General features: G+C 49.3%; 2 protein-coding genes across 7 annotated transcripts; one reads left to right on the top strand and one right to left on the bottom strand.

Annotated features, from left to right (window-relative positions):
* Nucleotides 1-207: 207 nt before the first annotated feature.
* Nucleotides 208-19,810, bottom strand: LOC147131782 (voltage-dependent calcium channel gamma-6 subunit-like). 5 transcript variants are annotated; one of them, XM_086014006.1, is made up of 10 exons: nucleotides 19,394-19,810; nucleotides 18,704-18,804; nucleotides 18,260-18,513; nucleotides 5,556-10,040; nucleotides 3,742-4,219; nucleotides 3,497-3,607; nucleotides 3,319-3,427; nucleotides 2,709-2,783; nucleotides 2,282-2,419; nucleotides 208-2,187 (listed from the first exon to the last, which is right to left on the bottom strand). In XM_086014006.1, exons 5-10 carry the CDS (start codon nucleotides 3,952-3,954, stop codon nucleotides 1,976-1,978), a joined length of 858 nt encoding a protein of 285 aa, XP_085870132.1. In that variant the 5' UTR covers nucleotides 3,955-4,219; nucleotides 5,556-10,040; nucleotides 18,260-18,513; nucleotides 18,704-18,804; nucleotides 19,394-19,810; the 3' UTR covers nucleotides 208-1,975. The 5 variants fall into 5 exon arrangements, with proteins under 5 accessions (XP_085870132.1, XP_085870134.1, XP_085870133.1 ...); XM_086014008.1 differs by lacking the exon at nucleotides 5,556-10,040 and having other exon boundaries at nucleotides 3,742-3,965; XM_086014007.1 differs by lacking the exon at nucleotides 5,556-10,040 and having other exon boundaries at nucleotides 3,742-3,982.
* On the top strand, nucleotides 7,176-17,571 carry LOC147131783 (uncharacterized). Of its 2 annotated transcripts, none has more exons than XM_086014004.1 (6): nucleotides 7,176-7,620; nucleotides 9,930-11,018; nucleotides 12,235-13,126; nucleotides 13,571-13,824; nucleotides 14,658-14,837; nucleotides 15,473-17,571. In XM_086014004.1, exons 2-6 carry the CDS (start codon nucleotides 10,257-10,259, stop codon nucleotides 15,680-15,682), a joined length of 2,298 nt encoding a protein of 765 aa, XP_085870130.1. In that variant the 5' UTR covers nucleotides 7,176-7,620; nucleotides 9,930-10,256; the 3' UTR covers nucleotides 15,683-17,571. The 2 variants fall into 2 exon arrangements, with proteins under 2 accessions (XP_085870130.1, XP_085870131.1); XM_086014005.1 differs by having other exon boundaries at nucleotides 7,181-7,620; nucleotides 13,574-13,824.
* Nucleotides 19,811-19,846: the final 36 nt, after the last annotated feature.

A 19,846-nucleotide genomic window follows, 5' to 3' on the forward strand; every position in this document is an offset into this window, starting at 1 on the left:
AGGGGGTCCCGGTTGGGGGGGGGGGGGGGGGGGGGGGGGCTATGGTGCGACGGTCGCCATGTGTTCCCAGGCCAAGCGGGTGACACTTTGATTTTGACTCAAGTGAAAAGCATGATGAAACCCACAAACCCACAAGTGGACATGCTTTCTTCTTCAACACATTTCTGATCGTCTGAGACAAACATAAAGACAAGGCTGAACATGTGACACTTGAGCAAAACCATTTAGTGGGAAGTGATGACACGCACACAACATACAGCAAAGTACGTTGATGTATTTTATCTGTAAGACTTCATACAAGAGCACACAAGTGACACAAATGATCACATTTTTTGGCAAAGGAGGCCCCGCGGCTCGGCGAGTTGAGCAACTGGCAAAAGATGATCGTCGAGTTGGATGAACGAGACAATTTGGCGATTGCGGGATCGCTTGTGTGCTTAAGACTTTGTGTTGGATGCGCGGAGGCAACCGTAGACATATGTACACGCGCGCCTCGGCTCACGGGTCCACCCGTTGTCCTAGATACAGCAGCGACATGCCCGCCACGTTGGATGTGGCAAATGCGCCCGGAAACGACAAGGAAGAAGGTATTTTTCCTAAAGTGTTATTTATTTCTTTTTTTACAGCTCCTAATCTATGTGCAAGGAACCTCCGCATATTTGGGCTTCTACATTTGCGTGGTCTTAACTGACCTCTCCTCCATTTACTGGAGCCCTCACGGCACATAAATAAAAGCATTGCTTTGGTGCCAAGTTGTGGCATCTTGGTACCAAGGAGCTATGCTGAAGTGAGCTGAGGAGTTTTATCTGGACAAAAATAGCTCTTTGTCACCACCTTGTGGAGTCTGCTGGCAATTCAAAAGCTCTTCAGCTGGGCCATTTTAGGGGGGCGGGGGGGCTGTTTGTGGCGGAGCTCGGTTCGGAGCTGTCGTTACTTCGATCTCAATAAAGGGGAAAGAAGGCACTTTGCGGTGTTCTGTGCCTACGGGCCTTTGCCGCATCCAAGTCAGCAAAACGAGGCTGTGAGAGGTCAACTGAGTCAATGTCAAAGAGTTGCGAGTGGCCGAGCGGCAAAGCAACGCTTTGCCACATCCAAGATGGCGTCACGTACAATTTGCCACTCAGAGGCAGCTGCATGCGCGCCATTCATTTCACATCCTTGATATCCAGCTTAAGGTCCTTGTACTAGTACACTCTTTATCTTCACTGGTACTGGTACAGTACACTAGTACGACCAGTGTTATACTAGTACTGTTTTTCTCCACTACTAATAGGCAATTAAACCTTGCTGTGCTGTACAACACTACTAACACTACTAAGCCCAACTGGTTAGTATGTGTTGGTGCACGAGTAGAACAACGCTGTCCTATTGGGAATGCACCCCCCCCACCCCCCGTATGACATTTCTGCACGCAAGTAGTACAACTTTGTCCAAACTAGTGGGACAGCTAAATGTTACATTCCAAGGCAAAACTGTGCACTAGTAGACACCTGTATGCTAATGCTAAAAATCTACAAGTCAGCATCTAGCGCTTCACTAGTAGTCGTAACATGCAGTTGTGGACAGTTTGGCCTCAGTAATAACATGGAGTTGTCCAACTAGTGTGCCAAAGAGCACAATAGTACGTGGACTCCAAGATGTCTATCAAGTAAAACCTTAGTCAGCAAGGAGGCTACTAGTGCGTGACACATGATTATGGTTGGGCCCAGTAGTGTTACTAGCGCAGCAGGGTTGTTTTCTAGTAATATTTAAATGTGTTCTAGCAGGCCAAAAGCCAAATTAAAAGTGTAGAAAAACCTTACTTGCCATTCTACTAGTGCGCCAAATTGTCTTACTAGTGCGGACAAGGAGTGTAGCAGTACACGGTCAATTTAGCACTAGTACGATATCAAACAATTGTGCTTTCCAAGTACGTCTGCGGCGCTCACGTCCCCGCAAAGGGGGCAGCAGGGAGCGCAGTAGCGCCCCCCGGCCACTAGCTGGCGGCGCTGTGACACCTCCGCCAGGGGCTGTAGGGCAGCGCCAGCAGCAGGAAGAGCAGCCCGCCCACAATCAAGATGGCGCCGGCGCAGCCCACGCACGACACGGACCAGGAGAAGTTGTGGTGCAGCGGCACCGAGTGGTCGCTGGCCAGGAGGGACCACACCGACTGCTGGAACACCAGCAGGGACAGCAGCACCAGCACCCCTGAGGGGAAACAAAGAAGAAAGAAAAAAGAGAAAAAGAAAAAGAAAGATGCAGGCCCGACCGCCTCACGCACGCAGACAAACGCCGTGGTTACCGGAGAGGACGAAGCAGACGGAGGCGGGCTTGAGGAAGAAGACGATTTCCTTGCTGAGCGCCATAGTGATGCAGATGGCGCCCATGGCCATCAGCACCAAGCTGAACAGCGACAACATGGCCGACGCCACGTTCAGGCCTGCCGCAAGTACACACGCGAAAAAATGCTCGCTTGGTTGGGCAGTTTGCGCCATTCAAAAGCCTGAACAAAGTCCATTCCGGAAAAGGTGGGACGACAGACCGCATGTCAGCGGGAGGGAGGGCGACAAACAAGGTTGCCATAGCAACAGAACAGAAACACAAAAGCACACTTATTTAAGGTCTCGCAGTCACTTTTACCACGGATAGCGCTTGTAGCATCAAACATCTAAAAGTGCCGGCCGGCCGCTTAGGGTTTCAAATGAAGGGATTCAAGCGTCACAACTGACTTTTGTGTGTGGTCTTGTGGAACATGACGGTGTTCTCGCCCGTCGTGAAGAACTTGAAGTACGTGCAGTTGGACTCTGAAAGACAAACACACAGAAGCGCACGTGTCACATACCTGACAAAAACAATTCTTAAAAAAAAAAGAAATCTCAAAATTCCCCCAAATATCCAAATACCAAAAAAAAAAATCATTTAAAATCCAATAAAATATCATCAAAAACAAAAATAGATTTTTTTTTTTACCCAAATTCTAATTTTTTTTTTTTTATAATATCCACCTTAGTCCTACTTTTGAATCCAAATACAACAAAAAAAATCTACTAAAAACATCCATCCATCCATTTTGTGAACCGCTCAATAGAATCATCAAAAGCCAGAAATATTCCAAATTCTAAAATGATCATTCAAAAAAATTCAAATTAAAACACTACAAATATTCAATAAAATGTGAAAAAAAGATGCAAAATTAAAAATCAAAATGACAAAACTGTTCAAATAAAAACAATCCCAAAAATGAATCAAAATAAATGGAGGGACCAACAAATGGGCGTAATAATCCAGAGGAAAGGATGTCCGCAAATGGTGACGAAAGGTTTGAGAGCGCGCGCGCACCTCCGGGCAGCTCGGCGGGCCCGCAGCTCTCCCTGTCGGGGTCGATGTCGGCCACCCACAGCGTCTTGCTGCAAGCCTTCCACAGACCAAAGTGCATCGCCGGACACGTCTGCCGCACAGCACAGGAAGTCGGACCGCCGCCGGTTGGGGAAAACGCGGCCCCGACCCCGCCTCTCACCTGGTTGCCGTAGAAACTCTTGGGTGGCGCCAACTCCACCCAAAACTCGGTGCCCACGCCCAGCACGGTCAGGATGACGCCCACGATGGCCACGAAGAACGCCAGCTTGATCTGCGCGGGGAACGCCACGTGTGTAATTATACCCCCAAAAAATAACAAATAATACAAACAACACACAGATCGTTTAACAACATGCTGACGCTAACGAATATTTAGCCTGGTGGGCGTGAGCCTTATCAGCGCACCTTGCCCTCCTGCGCCTCGGTCATGGCCTGGTGTCCGGTCCTGCGTCGCTTGTTGCCGCCGAAGGTGCTGCGTCCGCTCATGAGGCCCGCCAGGCCGCCCATGGCCTGGGCCCCCCCGACGCCGCCCTGCGCCCCGCCTCCCACCGTGGGGGCGGCGGCCGGGCCCACCGCGCGGCCCTCCTCGTCCGTCACCAGGAAGGTGGACCACATCATCGGAAAACTCACTAATAGGAAAAAAGGGCTGAAAACATTTGAAGAATGACCAGAAAAGAAGGAGTGAAAAATGTGTGCCGGTGACTGTGCAAAAGCGCGTTGACGAAAAACTTCAGCGTCCCCGTCAAAACGTCCTGAGCAAGAGGCGGACGTGCGCCGTTTGCTGAGGACAAAATGGCAGCTTGGGCAAAGGGATGCGATGGGGCAAAAGAATCATGGTCAGCAAATCTTGAAGCGAACGCTCAGCGCCGGGTGGACACGCTTTCTGGACCAACAGGAATAGACGGTAAGAAAGACAGACAGAAAGAAATCAGAAGTTCGGTCACCTTTGCCCATCAAGGATAAGTCAAAGCCCTCCCCCCAAAAAGGCTAAAACAACCCCACTCCTCCCAAAAACAAAACAAACAAACAAACAATATCAAGCGCATGCGAGAGCAACAGGTGGCGCTAAAATGGCTAGAAAGACTGGGCGGGACAAATACAAGGTCATTTCACGGAAAGGACACTTTCAAGCCAGGGTAGCCACAATTGGTCACAAAAAGTCTGCTTAGGGTTTCAAGCCGCAGTTAAAGGATTCAAAGTAGGGTTTTCAGTGAGCCTGGGTTAGGGCTTCAATGTAGGGTTTACAGCATTGGTCCAGGAGTGAAAGTAGGGTTTCAAGCCAGGATTCTCGTTTTGAAAATGGCTTTCGAGCCACGGAGGGGTTTGAAGCCTGGTTGAGACTTTCACAGGGGTTTTCACTGTAAGGGTAGGGTATCAAGTTGTGCACTGAGGGATTCATGACTGGATGTGTTGAAGACCGCTTTCCGACGAGTGCCTCAGCAAACGAGCGAAGCCGAGAAGCGAGCGGTCGCGCGACTCCTACGCGAGCTAATTTGAGGAAGTTATGCCAGCGCGACGTCTCAACGTGCTGAAATCAAAAGCGGACGGCCGCACGCTATTTCGGGAACCGTCGAGCCATCCTCCGACAGCCGCGCCACAACTTTCTTGGCTTTTTGTTTTCGTGCCGCCGCCACCGCCACACACAAAAAAAACAACAACAACAACAACAACAACAAACAATCGGATGTCACAAGCAGTTAACACGCCCGCGTCGCAGCTTTCGGCTTGCCAGCTTTTGCAAAAACATGTTAGCAGGTCGGCATGTTAGCCGCAGGTGGCTACCCAAGAACACGATCAAAACCCAACTAGGAAACAAACGATGTCAACTGGCCAAAGGTGTTCCAAAATAAATTCAAAGTACTTGGATTGGAGAAAAAAATAAAAGAAAAAGTCAGGACGAAAACCAAAACTAACAAAAGCGAAAATTGCAAAAGTATTTGAACCCCGATCGAGACAAATAACGGACGAGCCACATATGGACTAACTGCGGACCGAATGGTTGCGCGGCCACGTTGCTGCTCCCGTTGTCTCGTGTGGAAAATGTGGCGTCACGCCTGAAGCTAACATGCTAACATGTGCTTGGCAAGCGGCAGGGCCGCGTGGCTTTTCCGCAAACATGCAAACTCCCATTCAAAGCCGAAACCTCCACATGCCACGCAGGCACACATGCTCGCCACTCAACGCTTTCTCTCCGCTTCCACGCAGGAATGCGCGCTTACCTGCCGCGGAAGCGCGCCGGCATCCGACGGACGGGGAGGAAGCCAGCGATTAGAGCGGTCGCGACCGGCGGTGACAAACAACCTGTGACATGTCAGGAGCCTCAAAATATCCCGAGCGCTCGCTTCCTCCAAATATAGGCCAGCCCAAAGACGCCTCGTGGGACCTTAGCTGACAGTGTGGAATGGCGCCAGCCGGGAGGCCGCTGACACCGCGTCAACCCCCAACCGCACACGCAGACCGGACCACCTACTGGTCCACCATGCCCCCTCCCGAGACAAGGGACTCAACTTAGACGTCTTTCAAAATCTTACCTTTGCTTTGACTTGGTAGCAAAAAGCGCGGCCCCGGATCGACTGAAGGCACCGCTGTAATCTCCAACGGCATCCCCCACAGCTCCTAACACAGCCTTCACAAGTTATGACAGGCAAGCCTAATTTCTGCTGTTAATGGCAGTATTTTTTACATTTACCAAAATGGCAAATGTTTGCTATAGATGCTGTCACTGTCATAGTATGTACGTTTTCGTTGTAGGTTCATATTTCGTCTGTTAGTCGGAATCTATTTGCTGATGAGTGGAAAGGTCTGAATTGCGTCACAATGTCGGCATTGAGGACAAGGGCGACTTAGTCATGTGACCGGAGCCCCCGCCCCCCCCCCCCCCTCGCCCCCAAGTGTTGACGTTACACGCATAACTTTCATTGTGTTCCCTCGTAAACGCTCGCAACGCAACAACAACAACAATATTAACAAGCTGCTGACCTGCTTTGTGTCAACGTGTGCGCACGTGTGTGTATGTGAGTGGGGTGCATGTTTGTGTGTGTGTGTTTGTGCGAGAGTCTATTTCTGCCGCCCACCTGTTAATGACATCAGAGCTGACCCCAGTAGGGGGTGACGGAGGCTAATGTGTGTGTGCGTGTGTGTGTGTGGAAGTGCGGGGTGGTGTGTAGCAGCTGATCCGAGCAACATTTGGGCTTTGAACCTCGGGTGTTGGGTTCCAAACAAGCGTCTAGCCCGCCTGACTTAAACACATTTGATTTCTTTGCGGTGCTCTCAGGTTATTTTCCGTCTCTACGCAAATAAGCCACCGGGTGTGGCGTCCCATGCTTGTCCCAAGAAATTTGGCAGAAGCGCTAAGCGCACATTTCACCGGTAAGAAGGCCATTGTAAATGTTCTCTTACAAAGGTATGCTTCCGGGTGCTACTCAACAATCGGTCTGTCTCATGATGTCAGAAGCATCAACAGCGAAACCAAAGCAAAGCTCACCAGAAAAAAAAATGGCCGCGAAATGTCAACCCAAACTTTGTCAGTCGCAATTCCCACACTCCGAATGGTCGACGCAAAGGGTGAAATTGGTCCTAAGGCAGGCCGTCATGAGTCCATACGGCGATCCCGCACTGTGACGGCGTTTGAGCCAAAACCCAGCAGAAGTTGTCAGGAGCCGTGGGAACGCAAATTGGCCGCCCTCGGGCTTGTCAAAGCATCACAAGACGTCCCCTCCACCTCCAGATGACGTCATCGACAATGAAACGAGATAAGCTGCCGGCCGTCTCATTTAGTGAACATTAAAGCAATAAATAAATGAGAATGGCAGCACAGCGGCCTAGTGGCTTGCACGATCGCGCGGCATAATTTGTTGCTTCCCAAGAAACAGGTTAGCATAGCACGTTAGCTTCAATGAAGACAAGGAAATGATACACAAGTGCGCAAGTGTATAGCGACCGGTTGATTGTTTGTCTCCGGTTGCATGCTATCCGGCCGATGTTTTGTTCACAGGGTGGTTGAGCTTGAGCTGGTTTGGGGCGAGCGAGCACACCAGTGTGGGCCCAAAGGAGAGAGGGAGAGAGAGATAAATTTATCCAGCTCAAGGCAGCAATCCTCCTCAAGCTGATCAGCGTCGCGCACGCCGGCGGATTGGCGAGCCGCTCGCGAGCAGGAAGAAAGGAAGGCCGGCCGGCCGGCCTGCGCGTTCACCGACCGGATCTTTTTGTGGAACGTTGGCAGGAAAAACGTCGCGGGCTTGACAGGAGCCGCATTTTGGAGTGTGGACACGACGCGATTTTCTGGTAAGGCGGCAAACTTTTCTGTTCATGGGCTACGTTCGGGTTTTCCCAAGCGACAGATGGGCCATTTGGAGAAAAAGGTTACAATTTGCATGAGCAATATACTTCATTATACTCATCCAACAATTCATTTTAGGCTTAAAATTGTGTCATTAGAATTGGCCAATCAGGTATTCTTCACAGTTACTAAATTAATTACTTAATCGGACAAAAACATAATACAATCATTTTAATTGTTCCCATTTCTGGAGAGAACAGCTAAATTCAGGCAACGGATGGTTATGTAAATAGTCGGTGGGACAGATTTAAAAAAAAAAAAAAAGGAGTTGGCCCTTGAAGACCTACATTTTACAATTAAGGATCAAGGTTTATTTTAAGGTCACATTTGGTCCTTTAAAGCTGAAAACCAAAACAGCATTTTGGTCCAATTCAAATGATTGCTGGCAGCTTTGCTGTCGATGTGTACAAAAAAAAAACAACCAATTGAGCTGAACTCGGATGTCAACGGAGCATGAAGCGGGTCAAAACGAGGGACTGCACTCGATCCTACATCGTCATGACCGGCAAACCGGAGAACGGATTTGTCATCTTGCTTCTTGAGTCCCTAAAGGGATTTGGTGTGGGGGTCCGCATGCGGCACTCACTCAGCCGACTGTTCTCCTCCTGACATCCTGTTAGCTCCCGCGACCCCCACAAGATGCCCACCGTGCGACCCCGCTGAGCCGCCGCCCAGGCCACGTGCAGTGCCAGGAGGGAACCTTCGCTTGCCCCCCACCTGCTTACGCGCTCGTTTGTCCGTTTGGATCAAGATCCCAACTGTACGTTCGCTTCATCTGTGGGACACAAGTGCATGAAAAAAAAACATACTGGAATGCGAATGAGAATAATTTACTGTCGATAAATATTGACTCAGGACAGGTGTTCGGTCCTGTCTTTTGACACAACGGCAGCCGTGGATGGATGCTTGGTTGGGTGGAGGAGCTGACCAAGGGTTAGTTGGATGAAATACGGGACGGATAAGTTAAGTTGGATGGATGGACGGTTAGTGCAATGACTGACAGGTGGGTAGAATAATGCTAGTTTGGATGGATGGCATAAGAGATTTGGTTGGCTGGCTGACCGGCCTTGCCTCTCATCTGGGGTCAGCTAGCAAGCGCTCCAGCTTATTGGCTACCCAAATGAGGATAAGCTGTAGAAAATGGATGGTCAGTTGGATGGATGCTTAGTGGGTATCCATCCAATCTATCCAAAGCCAAAACTCTTGACTGAAATGAACCCCAATTGATAGCGTAACAAAGCGGTCCGAACTGGACCGAAGAGAGAAAATAAGGCGATGTTGAGGTAATGTTAGCAGTCGAAGAACTAGCCGTGAAGTTGTGCGGCGGCGGCGCTGCCCATGTGCGAAGCCGCGTGCCTCAGCTCAGTATCATGTCATCTAAGTCCGAGCTAATGTTGTCTTTAAGTATCAGACAGCGGGTCTCGCGATCAGATTAGCAACCTGAGCACAAAGCGCCTCGTTAAAAGGCTCTCGGGGGTCCGAATGATTGTTGTGCTTATGGTTGACGTTTTCCTGACCGCCCCTATCGCTTGTGACCACGTTGGAAGCCAGACACAAACGCACAAAACCAGCAGTGGATGCTCGGTCGATTGTTCCAATTATGGTAATGTGATTTAGGAGTGCCCCAATATACTCATTCTGGAGTAAGAGCCTTTGTGATTTAGGAGTGCCCCAATATACTCATTCTGGAGTAAGAGCCTTTGTGATTTAGGAGTGCCCCAATATACTCATTCTGGAGTAAGAGCCTTTGTGATTTAGGAGTGCCCCAATATACTCATTCTGGAGTAAGAGCCTTCGCTCCATTGATTAGTTACTTTGTGTCGCAAGAGAACACTTGCCACCATACACAAAAATGCCAGATGAAAACACTCACAAGGAGCTTGGAGCAGACGCCGCAGCATGTGGAAAATGGCCAACCGGAGTCGCAGTCAGAGCTCCTGACTCACTGGACCCCGCACCCCCTAAAGGCTCACATCTGCACGCGAGGAATTCAACTCACGAATCAGGGAACCGCTTTACTAACTTGTCAATGTGTAATCTCCGTGTCCCACTTTGTTGTCCTGGCAGTCCTAATTTGACTTTGAAATCTGGTGGCGTCCTCTGGTTGGCAAAAGGCAGACACAAATGAATGGGCTCTCACTTGTGCGGCACTTTGCTACCGACATCAACATCACAACCAGTTCTTGACCTGTGCATAAACACTCCATCTTGTCGTGTGTGTGTGTGTGTGTGTGTGTGTGTGTCCTGCCTGCAGGCGATCGTGTTGAGTCTTGCGTTGGGATCTGATGGTTGGAGGCCAAACTTAAATGGATTAATCCCGGCTGCCCAACACAGGACGTCCTCCGGGCCAAGTCCCATCACCTGGCTGGACGAGACCCAAAAATTTGTTCCAGGCACAGCGGAAGCGGAAGGATGTCTCGAGCTCATGCAACACTGGAGGCCGGACCACAAGGACTTGTTCATGGAATGCTTGAGGCGCTGTTTTGACTCTTCTTGAATTCTGAGATCTTGATATTTTGCCATCAGCGAGTTCATTGTTGACACGCTTTACCTCGATCTTCAAATCCAGCGCAAATGATCCATGGCGCTGTTCCCCGCAAAGAAAAAGTCTCACAGGACCTCGAGCTTACTGGTCAAGGAGTCATCGAATATGGCGAGAGACGTCAGACATCAGGGCCTGGAGATTTGGTCAGCAAAGCGCCTAGGCGCCGCCACATCTGTTGCGTTCCTCAGCGTACGCACGCTAGTCATCTGCTACTTCCTGTCTTGCTCTGAAGCGTCGGCGAGCTTGCTTGGCATGGAGCACGACTATGGCACCAGCCCCAAATTTGTTTGCATTCCCATCCCCCCAGAAGCAGACCCCAGCTGCTACTCCCCACCCAGCGTGCCCCACGGTCCCAGCGCCAGCGGCCACAGTGGCAGAGTCCTGATCTCGGACGAGGCCAAAGCCACCATCTTGCACCTCCGTGAGAGTCTGGTCAGGCAGAAGGAGACCATTCTGGACCAGCGTGAAACCATCAGGGAGCTTACGGCCAAGCTCACCTTGTGCGAGGGCTTTGGTGGTCACCATAGCAACGGCCATCACAACGACCGTCACGACAACCACCACCACCACCACGACGACGACGACCATCATGACAATCATGACAATCACCACGTCAACCATCCCGACGGCCACTCTACACACCACGGGTCCTATCACGGCGGCGAGCACCACTTCTCCCGCGGCAGCCACAGGTCGGACCCCCATCACTGGGATTCGCACGCCAAACACGGCTCCTTCTCGCCGGAGCAGACCGGGAAGACCCTGCAGACGCTCAAGGAGCGTCTGGAGAATCTGCAGGTAAGTCACAGAGCCCTTCACCTTAGAAATGTGACTTATTGGAATAGTAAAATTGGAATAGTTCCAGTCAGAGAACCAATTTCTTGAGCTTCGTCTTTGGTTGTGTGTATTCAAGGAGCAAATTGCAGCAAAACTTCAGTCATAACCAGGTGAGACGCAGTGTGGTCACACATTCCCGCTTCTCAGGACACAATTTATGACCAGTCAGGACGCCTGGGTATGAGAAGCTGTGAAAGCAAGCTGGATCTCTGGGCAGTTACCCGTCTAAATTGTGAAGCTTAAGGTTGTAACAAAATAAAAGCAATGAATAAATGCAGTGAAAGAAATCATGAAGATAGTCATACAGTAAACGATAGAATGTGCATGACAAGAGACGGTGATAAATGAGCTGCGGTGAAGTCAAGATGGCCTCAGCTTCGGGGGATGAAATTTGGGAAAGCGACAGGCAAAAAAGAAGCGTTTCAGGGATATCTGATGTTCGGCGAGGGTCCGATTCATGAGCAGAATTCCCGAAACTTGCCCACCCAAGATCAGTCATCCCAAGCTCCTCTCTACCTGTCAGCTCAGCTCAGGTGGGCTCAGGCGACACTGCCAACCATCAGCTTGACTCCCATCCAAAGGTGAGGGGCAAACTTGAAGCCAAGCCAGGATTGACTCGCCACAACCTCCCTCCTCTAACAGGATGCCCACGCCGCTGTCCTCCTTGAGGGGCGCGAGTGAGCGTCGTATCCAATTAGCTTCATCCCGCCTGATGAGGCTATTAATCGCAGCATGCACTGGCAGGGAACAAAGCCGGATTTTCAGGTGAGGAAGACGAGGGCGAGCCAGGGAGAGGGAAGAGCAACATGCCTTCCCGTCCATTTTCTATAGTGTTTATCCTCACTAGTTTCAGGGGCGAACCCGAGCCGATACCGGCCGACTTTGCAAGCAAATGCAAGCGTTGCCCAACGGCACCTTGACCGCAATCAGGAAGTAGACCACTAGTAGCCATTCTCTTTTTCGTCTGCAACAAGATTCAAACCATGACCCACCGGTTCTATTAATGCTTACAGATGAACTACTGATGTACTGCCACCATTATTTTAATTGTACACGTCGTACAGATTCAAACGCCGAGACTCCGAACTGTGAGGCAGACAGCAAAACGGAACTCTTCTTCTTGGTCTTTCTGAAACTCAAAGTGAACCTTTTCAACTTAAAATGTTTGTGTGTTCAGACAAGGAACTCCTCCAGCTCCTACTCCAGCTCCTTGAGAGAACTCCTCCAGCGCAAGATCAACGCTCTGGAAGAGCAGCTGCGCAGCTACTACAGGGACCACCACGACGACCACCACGACGACCACCACCGTGACAATCACCACGACGACCACCACGACGACCACCGCCGTGACAATCACCATGACGACCACCACGACGACCACCACCGTGACAACCATCACGACGACCATCACCGTGACGACCATCTCGATGACCATCACCGTGACAACCACCATGACGACCATCACAGTGACAACCACCGTGACGACCATCACGACGACCACCACCGTGACAATCGCCATGGTGACCATCACGACGACCATCACGACGACCATCACCGCGACGACCACCATGACGACCATCACCGCGACAACCACCATGACGACCATCACCGTGACAACCTCCACACTGATCACCACGACGACCATGGCCAAGAACGCCATGGTAACGGTCGCCACAACGACCACCACGGCAGCCACCAAATGAGCCGTCACCACAATCGCCACAGTGACCACCACGCCCGGCATCACGAGCCTCATTACGGCCACCGCGACCGGCACGGCATCATCCGCCATTCTGGCCGCTACGCCAACCGCCACAATGACCAGTACGGCCACCGTCGGGACGATCACCGCGACGATCATCACGCCAGTCATCACGACGACCACCGCCACGACCATCACGAAGACAATCATGGCGACCATCACGAAGACAATCACGGCAACCATCGCGACGACCATCACCTCCCTCGGCGACTCCCATTCAGCAGCAAGGAGACGAGCGCGCATAACGGCGGACACGGCAAATTGGAATCCGTCCTGAGCCAATTGCACCACGGCCTATCTGAGCACGGTTAGCATTACACATACGCTCGTCACAAAATGTTCAGGACGTTTGGCTTTCAGGTGACATTTTAATGTGAGCGGATGTGGCTTAGCGCCTTCTCCATGCTCCACGTGAGCGCTTCCCTTTGTGTAGTTGCGATTTGACAGTTTGCCGCAGTATCATTTGTCTTGCAGCGTAAGACAAAACAAATCTATCTCTTTTTTTTTTAAAAAGCGACCAAGCTGCAGCGAATAAGTTGGAAGTCGGGGCACTCATAAGTCAAGGTACCACAGAATTTAGAGCAGTGTCATTTGAACACGGCGTTGAGAGAAAATTGCAGGGAGATGATACTAATGCAGAAAGGAAGTGGACTAAGAGTTGAACCTTGATGCACACTTCATTGCTAAATTAAAGTATAGGATCATAGCACACATGTATGACATACATTGTGAACCCCGGGTTGGGTGTCAGCAGGGGGCCACAAGAAGCTGAAGAGCTCCAGCGCCTTCCTGCTGGACTTCCCCATGAGGACCAATTACATGTACGCCAGGATGAAGCGCTCCCTGACGACCGAGATCTTCGCCCTCACCGTCTGCCTGCGCCTGAAGGCGGGCGCCGGCCCCGGGGTGGGCACGCCCTTCTCCTACGCCGTGCCGGGCCAAGCCAACGAGCTGGTGCTCATCGAGTGGGGCGCCAACCCCCTGGAGCTGCTGGTCAATGACAAGGTTGTCAATCAAAGTCTGCTGTTTGGTGACCTTTCACTTTGTCCCGCCCGTCCAGCTAATAATTTTCTACTGGGGCCGTTCGGGTCTCGGGTGAGCTGGATGCTATCCCAGCAGCACTTTGAACCGATATCAATTCAATCGTAGGGAATCTATAGACAACTGATGGATCGGTACCTCGTCAATATCGGGGCAAACGTTGGACCGGTCGCCATTAAATGTCAGAGCAGGTATAGAAAAACAATGAAATGGTCAACAGTCAAGGGACTGGTCCCCACACAATCACAGGGAGAATGGTTTCTTTTTTTCATTGCTATCTGCAAATTAGCCCGCTCATCCAAATGAAAGTTGTTGAATCTTTGGCTTACTCTGCAAGCCCGTTAACCTGCTAATCTTTAATTTTGAGAAGTGCTGGCTTGTCTTTTCACCAAACGGAAGGCGGGTAAGGTATTAGCATTATTTTTTTCTCCCTCCCGTTCGTCACTTCGGTAGAGCTGGGCCAGCGAAGGAACGAAAGCAGCGATTAATCCTTTTAAGCCTAATTGATTGGCCTAATTGTTTGTCAAGAGCGTCATGTTTGTCTCACGCTTGGTTAACGATAACACAGACGACAACACCACACTTGCGTTAGCATGCGGGAACATTGGACTCCAACATGCTGACAGAACGCTAATAAATATGATAAAATATTAATAAATATGCGTAATAAACCCTCATGCATATAACGGTGCTAATACATTTGCTGAAAAAATCTAATAGACATACTCACAAAATGCTAACTCATGTGCTTACAAAATGCAAATGAACATGCTAACCACCATCCTGCGTTGCCGCAGGCGGTGACGCTGCCCGTCACGGTGAGTGACAGGAAGTGGCACCACGTGTGCGTGACGTGGGCCACGCGTGACGGCGTGTGGGAGGTGTACCAGGACGGGGCGAGGAAAGGATCGGGCCAGAACCTGGCGGCCTGGCACGCCATCAAACCGGGAGGGATGTTTCTTCTCGGACAAGAGCAGGTGAGACACGTTTTCCTGTCTCAGTTCAAAATTGCACAAAGGAAAAGAAACGCGCAAAGACATTTGCTAAAAAAAAAAAGAAAAAAAAAAGTCCTCATTGTAGCTGAGGTAAGAGAATGTGCTTACAAAATATTACTTTAAACAAAATGCTACTGTTCTAATAAATATGCTTACTAAAAACACTAAGAAATGTACTGCTATTGTTGTCCAAGCAGGGAAATGAATAAATAACTAAATAGAAATACACATACATTTCTTTGATTTACTTATTAAAGCTAAAAAATAAATAAATGTGCCCAAAAAATGCTAACAAACATGCTAATATACACAATACATATATACATGCTAATAGAACGCATATAAATGTGTCACATTGTTGACGCTGAAATCAGCTATTAATATGCTAATGTGATGCTTATAAATGTTAACAAAATAATATGCTCAAAAATAAGCTAACATAATGCTAATAAAAACAGTAAGATCATACTAATAAATATGCGAAGATAATGCAAATAAATGTGCTAAGAAAAAGTGATTGAATAGGCAGCAAGCGTGATGAGACTGGGGAAATACGCTAACAAAACGCTCCTCAAAATGTTGACGCCCGAGTGATGCGCATTGGTCTTTTTGCGCAGGACACCCTGGGCGCCGGCTTCGACGTGACGCAGTCGTTCACGGGCGAGCTGTCCGACGTGCACGTGTGGTCGCGAGTGCTGACGCCGTCCGAGATCTACGCTCAGGCATCGTGCGGGGCCCGCCTGCTGGGCGACGTGGCGTCGTGGGAGCAGGAAGGCGTGGAGCTGCACGGCGGCCTGGCCGAGTTCCCCTTCGACCCCTGCCACTGAGGCCCGGCGCTCTGCCTTCTCCCGACCGGGACCGGACGGCGTCCCTTCCCGACTCGCCCGCTTCAACTCCGTTGGGCGAGATGCCGCGTGTGTTAACAGCGTCCCGGGCGGCGGCCGGAGGTTGCGTTTCCAGAAGCTCTTTGTTAGACCTTTCCACTACAAAGATTCGGGAGGCCGGTGAGAAGCGCCAAGTCTGGGATGAAGGGGGGGGCGTCATTTCAATCCTTAACTTGCAAACCAAACTCGCCTCCCTACCTCAAAGGAGTCGTTTCCCAACTTAAAATGCAACCATAAGTTCAAACCCGAATTTGGCTGGCTAGCTTGCTGCTCTTGCTTATCAGCCTCAACCCTAACTGGAATCTTCACTTGCCACTCCAATTTACAACTTGTAACTTGCCAGCCTTACGTCAAATCCTAACTTGCCAGGCAAACCTGTGACTCTAACTTGGCAGCCTGACTTGGCATGAGGCGACGACCTCCCTGTCCCACGCCGGCCGGTAGCCATCCGTCTCTCCGAGATGTCTCAGGTCTTTTTCCCTAGCGGCATGCTCCCAGTGGGCTGTGCCTGGAACTCTTCAGCAGGGAAGTTTCCGGAACGCAGCCTAACCCAATAGCCGAGCCACCTCATGCGGCTCCTCGCAAAAGTTTGGGACACTTGAGTTTGAGGATTCATCAACCCAAACAATTTACACGATGACATTCCAACCACATTTGACACGCAGTGACATTATCGACGAGTCTGCCCAAAGAGCGGAGGTCGGCGTTCGATTCTGCGCTTGTAATTGGATGAGCTGATTGCGTAGGCGGCACATGAGGCGTCCGGTCAGCGCGAACCTTACTTCAACGTGTCACTGCGCCAAAGGCTGACGTCCCCTCAACCACCCGTAGCTTACGCCGGAATTTAGCACCACTGGTGCGCGCTCCTGATCCCGCCTAATTCTCTGCTCGCACGCACGCACACACGCACGCACGCACCTTTGCTGCCCAGGTAATCAAGGTGAAGGATTGCGTGTTGATCTGCTAACTGGTTTTACCTGCACTTTAAACTTTTATAAGGTTTTGTATGAGTACCAAAATATCATTGATGGATCCTTTGGTGATTTTTAATAACCGATTTTGGGGGGTGGGGGGGGGGCGTTGGGGTTTGCACCCCAACAAAGTGCACCAGACGTGTCCAAACTACAACGTACAAGCCAAGACGCATTTTCAGGCCGCAAACTTCCACAATTGGCATCAAAGCAGAATTCTTGTCAAAATGAAATTCCTCAACTTGCTTCAGTTTACTTCCAGCCGGCAAATGCCACAAGATGGCGCCAAACGACGACCCGTGGGCCTTTTGCAGCCAATGTTAATGGGTTTTTTTTGGGTTCCATTGAAAGACAAAAAAAAAAATCAAGTGCAAATATGTGATTTGCGAAGAAAAAAAGTTTGGACACCCCTGGTATTATCCTTAAATCTTGTCGCCATGGTGATAGTGTTTGCTTGCATCAGTACCACATCTTCAGCTGTAAATAATTTTGTTGTTTTTACTTGTAATGCCAAGTGATGCTAATAGAGGGCCAAATGACAGACGCATGTACTTTTCATGAAACATGAATACAAGTTTTTGTTTTGTTTTTGCCATTGCTTGTTGACAGGACACATGAGAAAAAAGGACTCACTCCTCCTTGCTTTTGGTGCACATTTGATAGCGTCTTTCTTTCTATTTAGATTTGTGTCTTTGGCTGTAAATCCCCAAAAATCATTTATGGTAAAGTACGGCAGAGAGTTTCTGTCCAAAGTCACAGCTAAGCCAAATCTTGTCAATGTGTAAAACCTTGTACAAGGAAGACATTTGTGTCAGCAAGGGAAATAAAGTTGCATTTATTTTGAACGATACCACCAGGGGACACTGGGCTGTGCTCTACCTTCATTATTCATCCAGAATGTGAGTGGACCAAATGCAAAGGCCAACGTCCACCCTTTCTTCTCACAGTTTGTCACGTCACTTTATGTTTCTGGCCAACAAGAGTTTTTCTAACAAATATGGACTGCAATTATGAGTGCACAAGGTTAGTCACAACTATCAAACCTAAAAAGTGAGGCCAGACTTGTTTCATGAAAGAAGGGCGGGAACATGTGGACTGAACTTCAATCAAGAAACCATATAAATAAATAAATGATTCAACATATGTATAAAACAAAGCCGACGGTGGAGTAGATTCCCCCCCCCTCCAAATTGCAGCCTTTGTGATTATAAAATTGCATTCTATTGCATTGTGATTTCGATTTTATTTTGATTCATTGTTCTGATCACCTTTAAGTTGGTCAATAATTTGGTTGGCAACTGATCAACAGTATCCATTCGTGAAAAAATACAAAAGTGACCAAATGTGGACATGGGAGGTGAATGACAAGATGCACAAAGCTGAGAAGGTTAAGACTGGGTGAAAGGAAGCAAAAGCGAGAGTTCCGCGTTGATGCAAAGATGTTGGTCAACTAAGAGAATATTTCTTGAGAAATGTGTCCGGAAAGCGAAATTTTGGTGAAGCGAGGGTCTACAGTAGGGAAAATGGATGAATGCATAAAATAGCTCACCTCCAATGTCACCAGGAGTCCAAAAGGTTGACTTTGGTTTTCACGGCGCGCTGCCGCCGCCAAGGGGGTGCTTGGAGTAGGTGTTTGTCCGGCTGGTACTTGTACGAGAACCTCAGGTGACACGCGTGGCAACTGAAGATTTTCTCTCCGGTGTGCGTCCTCATGTGTCGCAACATGTGCGCCTTGATGGAGAAGCTCTAGCCGCACACGGAGCAGCAGAAGGACTTCTCGCCCGTGTGCGTTCGCATGTGAACCTGCAACACAGGGAGGGATTTTCACTCCATTTTGCTCGACATGATTGTCATTGTTTCGCTCAGGCCAAAGCGATAAAAGGGTAACTTTGGCGACATCTTGTGCCATTTTAATAGGGGTGTGGAAACTTTTTAGATGTATTTGTGCCTTCATGATTAATGTATTTGCAGTTGGTTACTTGCCACTCCTGACCTGCAAGGGCTCCTCTTGCTCCATCTCAGATGACAACGACCAGAAAGAACAACAACAAGAAGGGCAGACAACTTTGGTCGGCTGCTGCTGCTGTTGGAGGTCTGCCCGACAAAAGAACACAAACATATTCATAGTAATGAGTGGCGTGGATGGTAGCTTTTTTTTTTGGGAGGAGGCAATCAAATCACAGCCTCCATGTGCTGCTGCCATGTCAATCTAATCTGCCAGGAGCTTCATTTCATGTCAACTAGTTTGGCAACGGGGCTTTTTCTTGAACCAATCACATATTTAATTGGTCCTCACAGGGCCAGAGCGCTGGCTTGTGATGACCTCAGTATTTGGTTGGTTCACACAAAACTTGTTTGACAATCTGAACGGGCAGAACATGTCTGTAGCCATCTGCACACAATACATTACAATACATTTAATAATCAGTATGTCAGCTGACCTATGCAGTTATGGGCTCATTTGATTTTGTTGAGTTGCTGAACTATTTAACTGCTCATTCATTAGGGATTGTGATTACACATTTTGATAAAAAGGAGAAAACTGGCAGCTTTTTTAGCATCAGAAGAAATAAAGAAAATGCAGAAGGTAACAAATGGATCAAAACTGGTTCAGTTTGTGCTTTGAAGACATGACGCCAACGGCTAGAAAAGGAGGGTCGCTTAGCTGAAGAAATAAACCAACCAGTGTTGTGTGCCTCAACTTTGCTCTTGAACTCGGCCACCTTTTTTTTCCTTCTCTGTTCGTAGCCTGTCACAGGCCTTTCAAGCACTCCAAACAAACTGCGGCGTTTAGTCATTCGTTGGACAGCTTTTTGGGCAGTTGCCCATGACACATTTTAAACACGAGGTCAAATGAAAAACAAACTTATGATAAAAACAAACTTTTGCCGTCGGCGCTAAGTGGCGCGAATGCAGCTAGCGAGTAAAGCTCGTCACGTTACAAGAGGCAAGCGGCACACGAACGACTGCGAATATCTGTTAAATGGCACTTTAGCGCGCTCAATGGCGAAAAAACAACGGAAGCAACAAGAAGGAACAACAAACGTCAACAAGTTGCACGTGTACGCTTAAGTCGTAGTCTTCCTACTCTTCTTCTTCTTCTGCTGCTGCGAGAAGACAAAGCAGCTCAACAGCG

Source organism: Filicampus tigris, chromosome 18 (genome assembly GCF_054856515.1).
Source record: "Filicampus tigris isolate MCC_2025a chromosome 18, RoL_Ftig_1.0, whole genome shotgun sequence".
In the NCBI taxonomy this organism is placed as follows: domain Eukaryota; kingdom Metazoa; phylum Chordata; class Actinopteri; order Syngnathiformes; family Syngnathidae; genus Filicampus; species Filicampus tigris.

Excerpts from the sequence above, each read along its gene's own strand:
- LOC147131783 (XM_086014004.1), top strand. The coding sequence starts at position 10,257 with ATGGCGCTGTTCCCCGCAAAGAAAAAGTCTCACAGGACCTCGAGCTTA. Across the intron at positions 11,019-12,234 it reads AGCGTCTGGAGAATCTGCAG|ACAAGGAACTCCTCCAGCTC; the intron begins GTAAGTCACAGA and ends TTGTGTGTTCAG. Across the intron at positions 13,127-13,570 it reads CCACGGCCTATCTGAGCACG|CAGGGGGCCACAAGAAGCTG; the intron begins GTTAGCATTACA and ends GTTGGGTGTCAG.
- LOC147131782 (XM_086014008.1), bottom strand. The coding sequence starts at position 3,954 with ATGATGTGGTCCACCTTCCTGGTGACGGACGAGGAGGGCCGCGCGGTG. Across the intron at positions 3,608-3,741 it reads CCGAGGCGCAGGAGGGCAAG|ATCAAGCTGGCGTTCTTCGT; the intron begins GTGCGCTGATAA and ends TTCCCCGCGCAG. Across the intron at positions 3,428-3,496 it reads AGAGTTTCTACGGCAACCAG|ACGTGTCCGGCGATGCACTT; the intron begins GTGAGAGGCGGG and ends GCTGTGCGGCAG.